Genomic DNA, 13,361 nt, shown 5'->3' with positions numbered 1-13,361 from the left:
CAATGGCAGGATGTACATGCAAGTGGATCAGAAATCCTCATATTTTAACTGTGCTTTGTCATAAAATAAGTGCTCTACTGCAAATCACCAAACTGCCTGGATATTGGTAAAATATGGCACCAACATGAAATATAGTGTCTGCTTACCTGTAATGAGACCTCTGTCTTAGCTTCCCCATGTGTTTCATAACACGCACAGTGAGGTCAATTTATGAATTCTCTTCCACCCTCTGAGACTCTCCCTGAGGAGATGCCAAGCAATTTCTTGATTGTCCCTGAAGCACTGAAATCTTAGAAAGGGAAGGGATGTGTTTATTAGCGGTCCGAGGCAATTTGTATAGCCCAGCAAATGAGTTATATTATTTGTGTGTATTTCATTCCTACTTTTACTCTTTATTAGCCCCCTATTTATTCTGTCCTCTAATTTACTCTAATACCACCACATAGTGATCTAGATTAATATATTTCATCCATACAAGTCTGCCAGTATCCCCCTAGCTCTGCAGTGGTTTCAAATGGATGATACAACAGAGATGTGCCTAAAAACTATCTTATTGTATCACTTAAAATATTTAAATGAACTAAAAATAATAAGTTTGTATACGTAAGATGTTATTTCATTCACTTTTTCTTTTTTCCAACAGGGAGTTACTGATTTAATTAGTTACTCCTATTTCTCATTCTCATTTTATACTCATCATCTGACTGTTCAGGACTTCTCTTTCATTATATTTGCCTTCATTATATTTCACTCTTTCTTGTTTTTCTACCAAGTCCAATACACACTCCAATTCTCGTCTACCTTGACACATGTTTTGCTGTGCTTCATATATGCTTTGCATGATCAATATATACATATACAAGAATACAATACACAGAATATACATTCTTGCAGAATACATGCACAATTTCGTGTGCATATGCTTTACTATGCATATGTTAAGGGGCTGTAAAATTGTATTGTTGAATTTAATTCACCAGTTATCTGTGGTAACATGTGACGTTTTTACTTCTTTATTAGTACAGTCAAAAATGTAATTTCCTGGGTCTTTTCTTTATTGGTAGATATTTTGTTTGTATCCAGTATCAGCTGTTAGTAAAACTACTACAACATACAGTCCAAGAAGAAGCCTTGAGTTTACAATGTCAATATGTTGTGAACAACTTTTCCATGATACACACATTACACGGCTGCCTCTGTGTGTGTGCCTGTGTGGATATAGCCATGGATTTACAGGTACGCTTACACATATTTGCATGCTTATGGGCTCCCCAAGTAGTGAGATCTCTTGGTAGGAGCAAATGTAAAACTTCCATCACTTTTGTTAACTACTTCAGATTGGTTGTACCAATACACTCGTCCATAAATAAATACACGAGGTTTCTTGGATATCACCTCTTTGAGAGGTACCTAAATTATGTTCTCTTGTTAACTAAGTGATATTATAAGATGTGTGTTTCTGTTACGGACTTTTCCCCGCCTTGTTGGTTAGATATATAGCATGTTTAGTGAAACAGTTTATCGAGGCATTTATTTATTCTGGCATCACTGAATACAATAAACTGCACATATATGAAGCGTAAAATTTGATAAATTTGCCTGAAGGATATTCAGTTGTGGCCCACTCTTGAATTCTTTCTTGTGCGAAGCCAAGGAACCATACTTGGCAGGGTACATCCCAGGGACTCAACTGAGACCTAGGACATAGCCCTCCTCTCACCCCACATTTGCTTTTCCTGTATCATCTCCCTCTTTCTTGTTTTTTGTTTGTTTGTTTGTTTGTTTTGTTTTTTGAGTAAAGATAGATTTATTTAGGGGGATACGTCTTACATAGAGTGTAGGCTGTTTCAGAAGGCAAGAGAAAGGCCATAAAGTGTGGAGCTTAGGTGCTCAGGTTAAAGTAAAAGGAGATACACACTCCACAGACAGAGTGCTGACCATGTCCAAAGTTGAGGGCACAAGAGAGGTAGCTATGAGGCACGGTGTTGCTAGCTTTTAATGGGCTTGGTAAGGTCATATGTTAACAAGTGGGAGGACCATTCTAACTACCCTGAGGAAGGGGCTAGGGTTCCCAGGAATTGGACCACCACCCACTCTTTGACCTTTTATGGTCAGCTTCGAAGCTGTCATGGTACCTGTGGGAGTGTCATTTACCATATTAATATTACTATGAGCATATAATGAAGCTCAACGTCTACTAGAAGTCAAATCTCCTGCCGTATTGAGCCTCAAGGCCTACTGGGAGTTGAATCTTCCACTATTTTGGTGTTAACTGCTGTGTCATTCCTTGAATGGCTGTGCCCTGCCCCCTTCCCTCCTGTCCCATATCCACCAGTGTAGACAAATAGACTGATTTAGATAAAATTAGATACTGTGCTGATCTGAGTTGCTGAAATGCCATGATGTTGAGTTAATAAGCTCTCTAAAACTCGTGTGAAAATATACTGCTGAGAAAAAAACAGGACCTTAAGATTCCCATGTGGAAGGGGAGTATTTGAGCAACTTCAGATGACTGTTGATTTCAAACCATCCTACTCCAGTGAGTCTTCTTGAAACCCCAATCAAGTTTGCTCTCAACACACTCCACAGAATAGCTAAGGAGTAGGAAACAAATGAACTTCCTTGATGCTAAAACTGTTTGTTGATTCTTTCTAAGAAATGCTGCATTTTGCTTTCTCTCCCGTAATGCTTTCTATGCTAAACAATCCGTAAACATTCAATAGCTTTAACCAGGAAGTAGGTAGTGGGTCAATAGTCTCAGAAGAATAGACAGACTCTTTTCAGCTCCCCCATGACACCAGAAAGATTCCTGGAGGTTAACGTAGCAGCACCCTGTAAAGTGCCCTGATTATTATCACCTTTTCTGTTCCTTCCAGTTTTTTTCTATGAAACTTCAAGACCCCAACTCCAAGATGGATTCACAATCTCTAAGGCATGAGCCTGCCGTGACTCCACTTTGCCTGGCAAAGCAATACAGCTGGTTTTTTCTTATTCTCCCAAATCTCTGCCTCCGAGTCTCAATCGATTTTGGGGGCACAGAGGCCAGTTTTGTGGCAACAGTAGCATGGAATAGTGTGAAGCCCCAAATAGAACGAAGGCGCTAACACACACACACACAGGCACGCAAGTAAGAAGGAGTATAACGCAAATTAACAAACTGGCTTCACTGATGCAAAACCATTTGCTGATTCATTCTTTACTGAGAATAACTTTAACCCAGAGGCTCTGCTCCAGGAAGGAGATAACAGGCTGATAATCTCGGAAGAATGGACAGACACTCTGGAGTTCCTCCTGAAGATTTGTTGCATTTAAGAGGAATATAGCTCCTTGTAAAACGCCCTGATTGTTATCACCTATTATGCCCCATTCAGTTTTTCTATAAAATCTCAAGACCCCCACCGAGTGGTGGGCTCACAGTTTTTGAGCCTGCTGCGGCTCGCTGTGACTCCCTTTGCCATGCAAAGCAATAAAGCTGCTCTTTTCTTTCCTCCCCAAACTCTTCCATCCGAATTTGAATTTGCTTCTTGGGGTGAAATTGAATTTGCTTTTTGGGGGTGGAGAGGCTGATTTTTTGGCAACAAGTACAAACACATACAGATACTTGAAAGTTTATTCTAAAGGGGAATTTAAATGACTGTGTCATCAGTAAAAAGGTGAATGGAGCTGTACAGGAATATAGGTTTCATATGAGGTTGAACTTAAGTTAGTATCAATTCAAATTAGATAGTTTTAACTTTAGGATGTTATGTGTAATAATCCCCCTTTAAGCAAAATAAAATATGTATAGAATATTCAGGAAAGGAGATGAGGAGGGGATCAGAATGTATCACTACAGGACATCAGTGGAATCAGGCTAACAAAGAGAAAGCCGCATTCAAAATGGTAGAAAATTCTGTGAACTTTTTGCTTATCTTTCCCCCAGCGCCATACTTGGAACAATTTGACGTGGTTAGGAAACAGCCCCCTGGTTCCAGTTGCCTCCCTCAGGATAGAAGGAAAAGAATGGAACTTGCCTTCCTGTTCCGTCTTGTTGAAGGGCTGTGCTGGGAGTGCCTCGGGGTTTCTGCCTCTCCTACCTCAGAGCACTAACAGGAATTGTGGCAGAAGATGAATATCAACAGGGAGGTCAAGGGAAGACACTGAGGCCTTAGATGACTGCTGGGCAAAGATATATCCATGGATGCCTGGGGCAAGGGGCTGTTAGCAACCACAGACAACACAACAGAGCAAACAGCTAAGGCTCTGAGAAGAAGCAAGGGTGAGACTGATAGAAAAATTAAGACATTTAAAACCGGCAATGTATAGCATGGAGCTGGAACAAAAACTGCGCGCTCAGATTCAGGGAAGGCACATCCTCAGAAGAAGGTTGAGAGGAGTTTGGCTTTCTCGCCAGGCTGGTTAGTGAAATCCAGACCAAAAACAAGGGAAGCAACACACAAAAATATCACAAAGATACAGGGCAAAAAGACCCATTCAATCACACAAAATATATATCCAATACGTAAACAAAATGCAGATATAAACAAGGGATGTGGTGGAGAGTAACCTTTGTTTTGTTGGAGGTTTACGGGGAAACCATGACCTGGCCCTCAGGGATGGCTGCAAGAACAAAGAGCGCCTGCAGCAAGAAGATTGCAACAACCAACCACACCCCCTCACTTGTTTTTTGTATTAAAGGAGCCTGTATTCTGAGTAGAGCAGGATGTCCAAGATATTAGTCTGCCATCCTCTCGGTCTGGCTTGGGGCTGTCATGGCGCCTGCGGGCATGTTATTGATCACGCTGTTACAATGAGCATGTAATGAAGCTCAAGGTTTACAGAAGTCAAACCTCTTAATCCTCAAGGCCAGCTGGGAGTTGATTTTTCCACCATTTTTGTGTTAAATTGCTGTCATTCCTTGAGTGGCTGTGCCCTGTCCCCTTCCCTCCTGTCTCAAGATTATCAAAATAAATAATAAACAAGAAAGGCAATTAAGAGTCACATAAACTCCCCTTTTGTAGCTACTCTTCTTCCTCACTCCCACATAGCATAACCCACTCTTCTTGACTGCTCTTATGGTCCAAAGCATTCTAACTCATTCTATTGCACTCTAAAATTGACTTAATTATTATATTACATTTCATCTCTTCTCAGAGATTGCAAAGATTTTTCTGTTTTTTTTTTCACTGATGTATTTATACTACTTAGGTGTGTGTTTAGCACATAGAAGCATACTCTAAATATATGATGAACTTATTGGAATTTGCTTTTCCCTCTGAAAGCACACACAGCAAAGTAGGAAGTCCTGAACCTAATTTATAGGAATCACATTGACAGTGATCTTTAAGAAAAGATATGGCAGAGATTTTTCTGCATTCTGTGTAGGGCATATTTTACATCTTTGTTCCTCAAGCTATAGATCAAGGGATTTAACATGGGGATGACAAGGGTATAAAATATAGATGCCACTTTATCAGTGTCAAAGGAATGGCTGGACTTGGGCTTCACATACATAAATATCAAAGTCCCGTAGAACACGGTGACCACTGTCAGGTGGGATCCACAGGTAGAGAAAGCCTTCCTCCTACCTTCAGCAGAGTTCATCCTGAGAATGGCTACAAGGATGAGCAAGTAAGACACAACAACTATCAAAAGGGACAAAATCAAATTCAATCCTGATAAGATAAGAATGATTAATTCAATTTCATGTGTGTTCGAGCAAAGCAAAGATATCAAGGGGAGACTGTCACAGTAGAAATGACTGATGACACTGTAGCCACAGAAGGATGAATTAAATATCTTTACAGTGACTAGAAGAGACACAAATGTGCTATAGAGGTAGGGGACTGCCACCAGCACTCGGCACACCCTTTGGGACATGATGACTGTGTAGAGCAGAGGGTTGCAGATGGCCACATAGCGGTCATAGGACATTGCTGACAAAATAAAAAGTTCACTGATAATGAACGTGATGAAGAAAGCCAGCTGTGTTGCACAAAAGTAATAGGAGATTGTATTTTGATCCACAACAAAATTTACCAACATTTTGGGGCCCACTGTTGTTGAATAACCCAAATCAGTAAGAGCCAGGTGTCTGAGGAAGAAGTACATGGGTGTCTGCAGCCTGGAGTCCACCTTGGTGAGGATGACCATGCCCAAGTTGCCCACCACTGAGATCATGTAGATGATGAGGAAGAGCCCAAATAACAGAGCCTGCAGCTCAGGGCGGTCTGTGATGCCCATGAGAATGAACTCGCTCAGCACGGTTCCATTGTGTGTTTCCATCTGGGTTTATCAGAGAATCTATTCTGAATAGAAACATCAGCAGTCAGTGACATCATGTAGTACAATTGGTGATTTTTTAAGTGTACAAAGCTGACATAAAGAAAATAAATCTAAATTTATATTTTAAGCACAATGCAAAAATCCACCTCCTATAAATAAAACATACAAATAGAGATATATAAAAGAAATAGAGATAAATGTATAGTTGGAAACAGAGAGAGAGATTTGTAGTTTTCCACTGAGGATGATTTACCCCGCAAAGGACGTTTGATAATATTTTTAGGCATTTTGATTGTTACCACTGGAGGTGGTTTGAAGCTAGTGAGGCTGGTAATTATCCTAATATATTATGGCAGCCCCCAACAGCAAGGAATTATACAGCCCCAAATGCCAAAGAGCTACGATTATCCAGCACTGATAATATGTGTAGATATGGATATGGGTTGATATAGAAGTAGATGAGGGAAGTATTTCTGAAAAAAATGATATAACTTGTAGGTCTTGTTTTACAAGTGAGGCAAACTTTTCTATCACCTTTTATATAATGGCAATCATATACTTATAAAATTAAAATCACATAGTATTACATCATACATATGCTAATGATATCATAAAAATTAAAATCAAAATTCCAATTGTGTGTGGAAATATTTAGAAGCCCTTGCTTTAAAAACCATGTTCATCTGAACGTCCTTATGTCTACAGGTGGGACAGGATAAAACAATTAACATCTTTGGCCAATATCAGACAGAGATGTAAAGATGGGGAAGTTCTAACAGATCACAGTATGCACTTTTGTCTTTATACAGGAAAATATTCCATGAAATACATATAGGTTGATATAATCTTGGCCATACCTGGACTTTTTGTATATACAAAAGTGTACTTTGGGCAAATGCTGTAAAGTATCTTAACCTCTTTGTACACATTAGCAAGATCAACTGCTTCTTGCAGGGTTGTTGGGAAGATATGTGAGAATTAAACACTTAAATGCATTCACGGCAGTACCTGAAAATATCCCTAAAATGCATAGAATTTTTCTTTTGAGCATTTGTTTTTAATTTCTTAATGGAAACAACATGTTTCTGAAAATGGATTATCATTATACATGTACATATATATATTTTTTGAGTGGCTTAACTTTTGGGTTAGGGGTACGATGAGGAATAGATGGAGAGCTTTGTTATCCAGTTAACAGTTCCAAGTGCCCCTCAACACGACTCATCTCCATGGCTACAGTGGGATCCTTCATGTGCTCTTGCTTTGGATAATTTATCTTCTATCTCACTTAATATTATTAATATATATTTATCTAACAATTAGCATATTTCCTCCTCCCCAAGTGCACTTTCATGATAATTGACATATACTGAATCATTTAAACATGTAAGGTATGTTTTGCTGTGAAGGAACCTAAGTTAGTATGAGGAAATTGAGCAAATTAAAAGAAAGTGGTGTCCCTTGCAACTGGTTTCATAGAATAAAGTTTCATAAACATATCCTTTGGATAAAGAGATTCTCTACTTTACAGAAAAAAAGAAAGTTCTAAAATCACTATATATTACACAACATCATACTGGAAAAATAAAATAAAAAGATAAAATACTAAGAATATTATATAATTCCAGAATGTTACTTTGTCTGCCTTCACATTAAAGCCACAAAGATCCTCTGTATAGCATTTAATGCAGACATATATAAATGTGATAAAGTAAAGATATATGTGAATATTTCAATTAAGCCATCAATTAAAAACAAAAAAGAAACACAAGAGTAATACCAGAGTAGAGTGAGGGTGGCTGGCTAAGGTAAAAGAATAAGTGATTTAAAAAATTGTATTAATACTTACTAAAAGAAATAAAAAATAAATAGAATTGATCCTGATTACATGAAAATTAGCAGAGTCAGAAGAAAGAAAATAAAAATATGTTTATAAAATTAAATTATGTATATGTTTATAGGATATCCACACTCATCTCACAACATACATTGTTTATAAGGTTGCGAGCTTCTAATATCCTACACTGTCCCCAAATACATGCCTTTCTCATGTCAGAAATACTGAACTACAATTAGGAAAACAATTTTTAAATAATGAAAATTGGAAGTTATATAATCTTGTTTAGATGCACTGATGAAAGCGTATAGGAACAAATTACATTGATAAGTGCTGAGTTTTCTGTAAGATAAGGGAGGGCTGAAGAGCTTTTCCTTACCAGCAACAGAGTTGTATGGAAGGTATCAAATTAATTTTTCATGGTTTACTATCTGTGTTGATTACCTGATTATTATTTTTAAAGCTATATTCTTTGAGAAAATTATATGTGCTTTCTGTCTGATGGCACTGGAAACTGAACATTGTACCATCACTGTAACACTGGGTACTCAGAATCTCCTAGCTTCCAAAAATTGCTTTTCACATCTCAGTGCAAGGTGGAAACTCCCTTTGTGCTAAACAAGAGATCAGAAAAATTCACATTTATACGTTGATTTCAATATTCATTAAATACTCAATATTTTTGAGAAAGGAGTAAGAAGCGCCTAGAGTCACTAACTGACTAAGGATTTGACGGGACATCAAACTAGAAACTGACCACCTGCGGCTTTGTAATTCTGCCATGATTTCAATTTTTTATTCCTGACTCTTTAGTTAGGCTTTCTTGTCCCTCAGTTTTGACATTTCTTCTTCGTGTGACTAAGTCTATATATAAAATTTAAATATTACATAAACAGTATGGCACTGACATTTCAAAGATGCTCATTGGCGTTTGTGAAAATATTTGCACATCAATCTGAAGGAAAAGGGAAGCTGTCCTGTTCTGCTCCGTGCATTATCAACCTCAGGGTGTACACGGAAGTGAATCAGACATCCTCATGTTTTACTGTGCTTTGTCATAGAATAAGTGCTCTACTGCAAATCACCAAACTGCCTGGATATCGGTAAAATAAGGCACCAACATGAAATATACTACCTGTTTACCTGTAATGAGACTTCTGCCTTGGCTTCCCAGTGTGTTCCAAGACACACATAGTGAGATCACTTTATGGGTCTTTTTCACCCCCTGAGACTCTCCCTCAGAGGATGCCAAGCACTTTCGTGATTGTCCCTGAAGCACTGAAATCATAATAGATTACAAGGGAGAGGGTAATTTACTAATAGTACAGAACAATTTGTTTTTACCAGTAGGTGATTTAGATTCATTCCTACTTTTACTCTTTATTAACTTTCTATTTTTTCTGCTTTGGTAGTTAATTTCTGCATCCCTTTGGCTAGGCTATGGCACCCAGTCATTTGGTCAAACATCAGTCTAGACATCATTGTGAAGATTTTTTTTAAAGATTTTATTAACATTTAAATCAATAGACTCTTAGTATAGACAGTTATCCTCCTGAATAGAGGTGTGCTTCATCTAATTAGCTGAATGTCCTAAAGAGCAAATACCGAGGTCCCCTGATCTCTCTCTATATATTCATATATATGTATGAATGTTCTTTTGAATCTGTTTCTCTGAGTACCCTTCCTAATACAATCCCACAGGGAAATGGATTTCTATATTTTATCAATACAACAACTTGTCAGTATTCCTCCCATCTACAATGGTCTCCACAAATGGGTGATAACTGAGACATTTTAAACAATGTCCTATCACATTATTTGAATGATTAAATGAACTCAAAGTAATAACGCATTATGTATATGAAGTGTGATTTCCTTCAATTATTTTTTCATTATTTTTCTTTCTTTCTTTTTTTTTCTTTTTGACCACAGAGAGATAAATTAGTTACTTACACTTCCCATTCTCATCTTATGTTGTATTGTCATCATCTCTTTAGGTCTTCTCTTTCATTTCATTTGCCTGTGTTACATTTCAGTATTTCTTATTCTTCCATTATGTTCAATTTTCACTCCAACTCTTCTTGTCTAACTTGACACATATTCTACTGTGCTTGAGGTATACCCAGCATGATCAATGTGGTCTGCAAAAATATAATATTTTCCATGAATGTATTTTACTCTATTATTTTGCTGTAAATTGTTTTGTGGCATTTTACGTCACTTTATTTGTCATAAATCCGTGTGACATTTTTTTTTGTTTCTTTCTTCATTATAATCAATAACATAAGATAAATTTCATACACCTCTTCTTTATTGGTAGGTACTTGTTTCCAACCTCAGTTATCACCAACACTACCACAACAGACAGTTCAATGAAAAGTCTTGAGCTTGCCTGGTTAATATGTTTTAAACAAAATTATCCATGATACGCATTTCACATATCTGCATTTGTGTGTTTGCATGTGTTGATATAGATAGATAGATAGAAACATACATACATACACCTATGCCTATACCCACACCTAAGCACACACATGGTAGTTAAACCTCTTGATAAAATAGAATATAACAAAACATTTAATTTTGCTAAATATTTTGGATTGATTGTACCAGTACAATTTTCCACTAGTAAATGAATGAAGTTTCCTGAGTCTTCACTTCTATGACTGGTACCTAAATAATGTTCTTTCTTGTTAATTAAATATTATTTTAAGGTGTATGTTTCTATTCTTGACTTCCCCCTTGTTTTTAGTTTGATTTCCTGGCATGTTTAGTAATTAAGTAAAACAACTTTATAGTGGTATCATTGAAGACAATAAACTGTAGATACTAAAGTATAAAATTTGAGGAGTTTTGACATATATATGCATCTGAAAAATCATCAAAACTGTCATGATAATGAACATATCCACTATCCCCAAAATTTCTTAGTGTCCTCTTTAATATTTCAATTCCTTCCTTTTATGCCCCACAATGTTCAAGATAGGCTGTGTTTTTTAATGTTTTATTTTGAAATAGTTATCAAATTTCAAAAGCTTGCAAAAAAAGAGAACAGAGTATCCCTACGACCTGCTTAGTTTTCTCTACTGGGAACAACTTTGAAGAAACACAGTACAATACCACAACCATGAAATTAATGTTGGGACAATCCACTTGGCTCAGATTTCACCAATTTTGCATGCACTCATTTGTGTCATTTTGGGTGTGTGTGTGTGTGTGTGTATCCATGTAATTTTGTCATATGCTTACATTTGTGTAACCCCACAACAATCAGTGTATGGACCTATTCCATCACTACAACAATGGCTTATACCATTCCTTTACAGCCATGCCCGCTTTCCTTCTCTCATTATAGTGTCCTTGACCCCTGCCAACCACTAATCTATTTTTCATCACAATGATTTTATTGTTTGAAGTATGTTTTTATAAAGGAAAAATCATTTGTACACTTTTGCAGTAAGCTATTTTCACTCAACATAATTCTCTTGCGTTCCAATGTGTTTGTGTGTGTTATCAATTGTGTTTTATCTATTGTTCTTTTATTATTCCATAGTATTAATGATACAGTTTATTCAATCACACAAACATTGAAAGACATTGGAGTTGTTTCCAATTTTCAACTATTACAAATAAAGCTTCTGCAGTTTTGTGCAAAGTGATTGTAGGTACATCCATTTCTATTTCTCTTGGATGAATGTTCCCATCTAAAATTATCTAGTTTCACATTTTGTATTTGTCATGATTTGTCATGAGTTGATTTTTTGTATGAATTTTAAGTCAGCATTCTAATTTCTTTTCTTTTCGTTTTTTGCATATGGACTCCCAGTTGTTCCACAAATATTTGGTATTCTTTTCTCATTGAATAAACTCTATACCTCTTGAAGAAAATGGTTGGACTTTTTTGTGAGGATGTATTTCTGGATTATCTATTCTGTTCTATTGATATATTCCTGACCCTTCCACAATACCAGCCAGTCTTGATAACTAACTGAAGCTGAGATCATTTTGAATACTCTACCTAAAGCCCCTTGGATTATGAGTTTGTTTATTCTCTGTGTAACAGATTGGCACACTCCCTGCCTCTGAGCTCTGAGCACTGTCTTTAATCTTTCCAGATGATTCTTTCTTTAACCTTGAGTGGCTTTCCTTTGCATGTGCTGATCCATCATCTGTTGAACAATTGTGGGGGATTCTCCCCCAAGATCCAGTGTCCTTTGTCTACACAGCTCTCTTAAATTCAACACTCCTTCTTGCAAAATCGAGCTACCCCTGGCTTCACAGGGCTCCCAACTCTCTTTCTTTATCTCAAAGATTCTTCTAGACTTCACTTGGGTTTTCCCTTTTGCCACCACAGCCTAAAAGCTCTCTTAAGACAGAAAGAAGTTGGGGCTGTTACAATCAAATGTAATTTAAGAAAACCACACCTCATATACACAATTTATGGTTTCTTTTAGTTCATTTAATTATTTAAACAGTACAATAGGGCAGTGTTTAGGAGATATCCACTGTCATCCATTTGAGAAAATGATTACAGAACTGGACAAATACTGAAGGCTTGTACAGATAAAATATAAATCTCAATTTGCCTATATGGTTGTGTTAGTAAGGGTAATAATAGAGACAAATTCAAAATATGATTATACATACACACACACACACACATACATACACACATATCTGTCTCTCTCTATACAGAGAAATACAGAGAGACTTTAAGGAATTGGCTTATGTGATGGTTGGGACTGGTAAGGCAGAAATCCGTGAGTCAGGCTGGCACTGCAGGAGATGTTACTGCAGTCTTGAGTACAAAAGTGGGAAACAGAGGTAGAAGTTCTATATTTGCATCTAGAAGCATAGTTCTTTTGTCTTCAGGGACTTCAGTATTTACTTCATTTCCCCCTCATCTCCTAGGGAAACTGCCCTTGGTTGCCTGATGTCAGTGTTTTAAAAACTATTCTTTCTTCTATCTTATCTTTGTTTTTGTTTCATTCTGTTCTTCTTTTAGTGGGAAGCTAAATCCAGTCTCTATTACTCCGTATTAGTTGGAAGGAGAAAAAGGTCTTCAGCCTACTTACGGTGAGTTCTGCACCTAGCCTTTCTATTCTTTTACATTATTAATCTTTTGTAAGCCTCTTATGTTGCACAGAAAATGAGACATATTTTTCTTAAAAATATGTCAATAATAAAATCACTTCTTCCCCTATGACTATTCTCACCCTGGCTTAATCCTTGTTCTCTCCCAAATGTATCATAATAAACA

At 36.9% G+C, this 13,361-nt stretch overlaps 2 protein-coding genes across 2 annotated transcripts in view; one reads left to right on the top strand and one right to left on the bottom strand.

Moving 5' to 3' along the window:
* Positions 1-13,361, top strand: part of LOC140698879 (olfactory receptor 5J2-like) — an 88,736-nt gene that overhangs the window by 34,028 nt on the left and 41,347 nt on the right. The window lies entirely within an intron of this gene.
* LOC102542501 (olfactory receptor 8K3-like) lies at positions 5,323-6,275 on the bottom strand. Its single transcript, XM_015247849.2, has one exon. It carries the CDS (start codon positions 6,262-6,264, stop codon positions 5,323-5,325), a length of 942 nt encoding a protein of 313 aa, XP_015103335.1. The 5' UTR covers positions 6,265-6,275.

This window comes from Vicugna pacos, chromosome 10 (genome assembly GCF_048564905.1).
Source record: "Vicugna pacos chromosome 10, VicPac4, whole genome shotgun sequence".
In the NCBI taxonomy this organism is placed as follows: domain Eukaryota; kingdom Metazoa; phylum Chordata; class Mammalia; order Artiodactyla; family Camelidae; genus Vicugna; species Vicugna pacos.
Note: the sequence above shows the minus strand (reverse complement) of the source record. Positions and strands in the feature narration are given on the sequence as shown.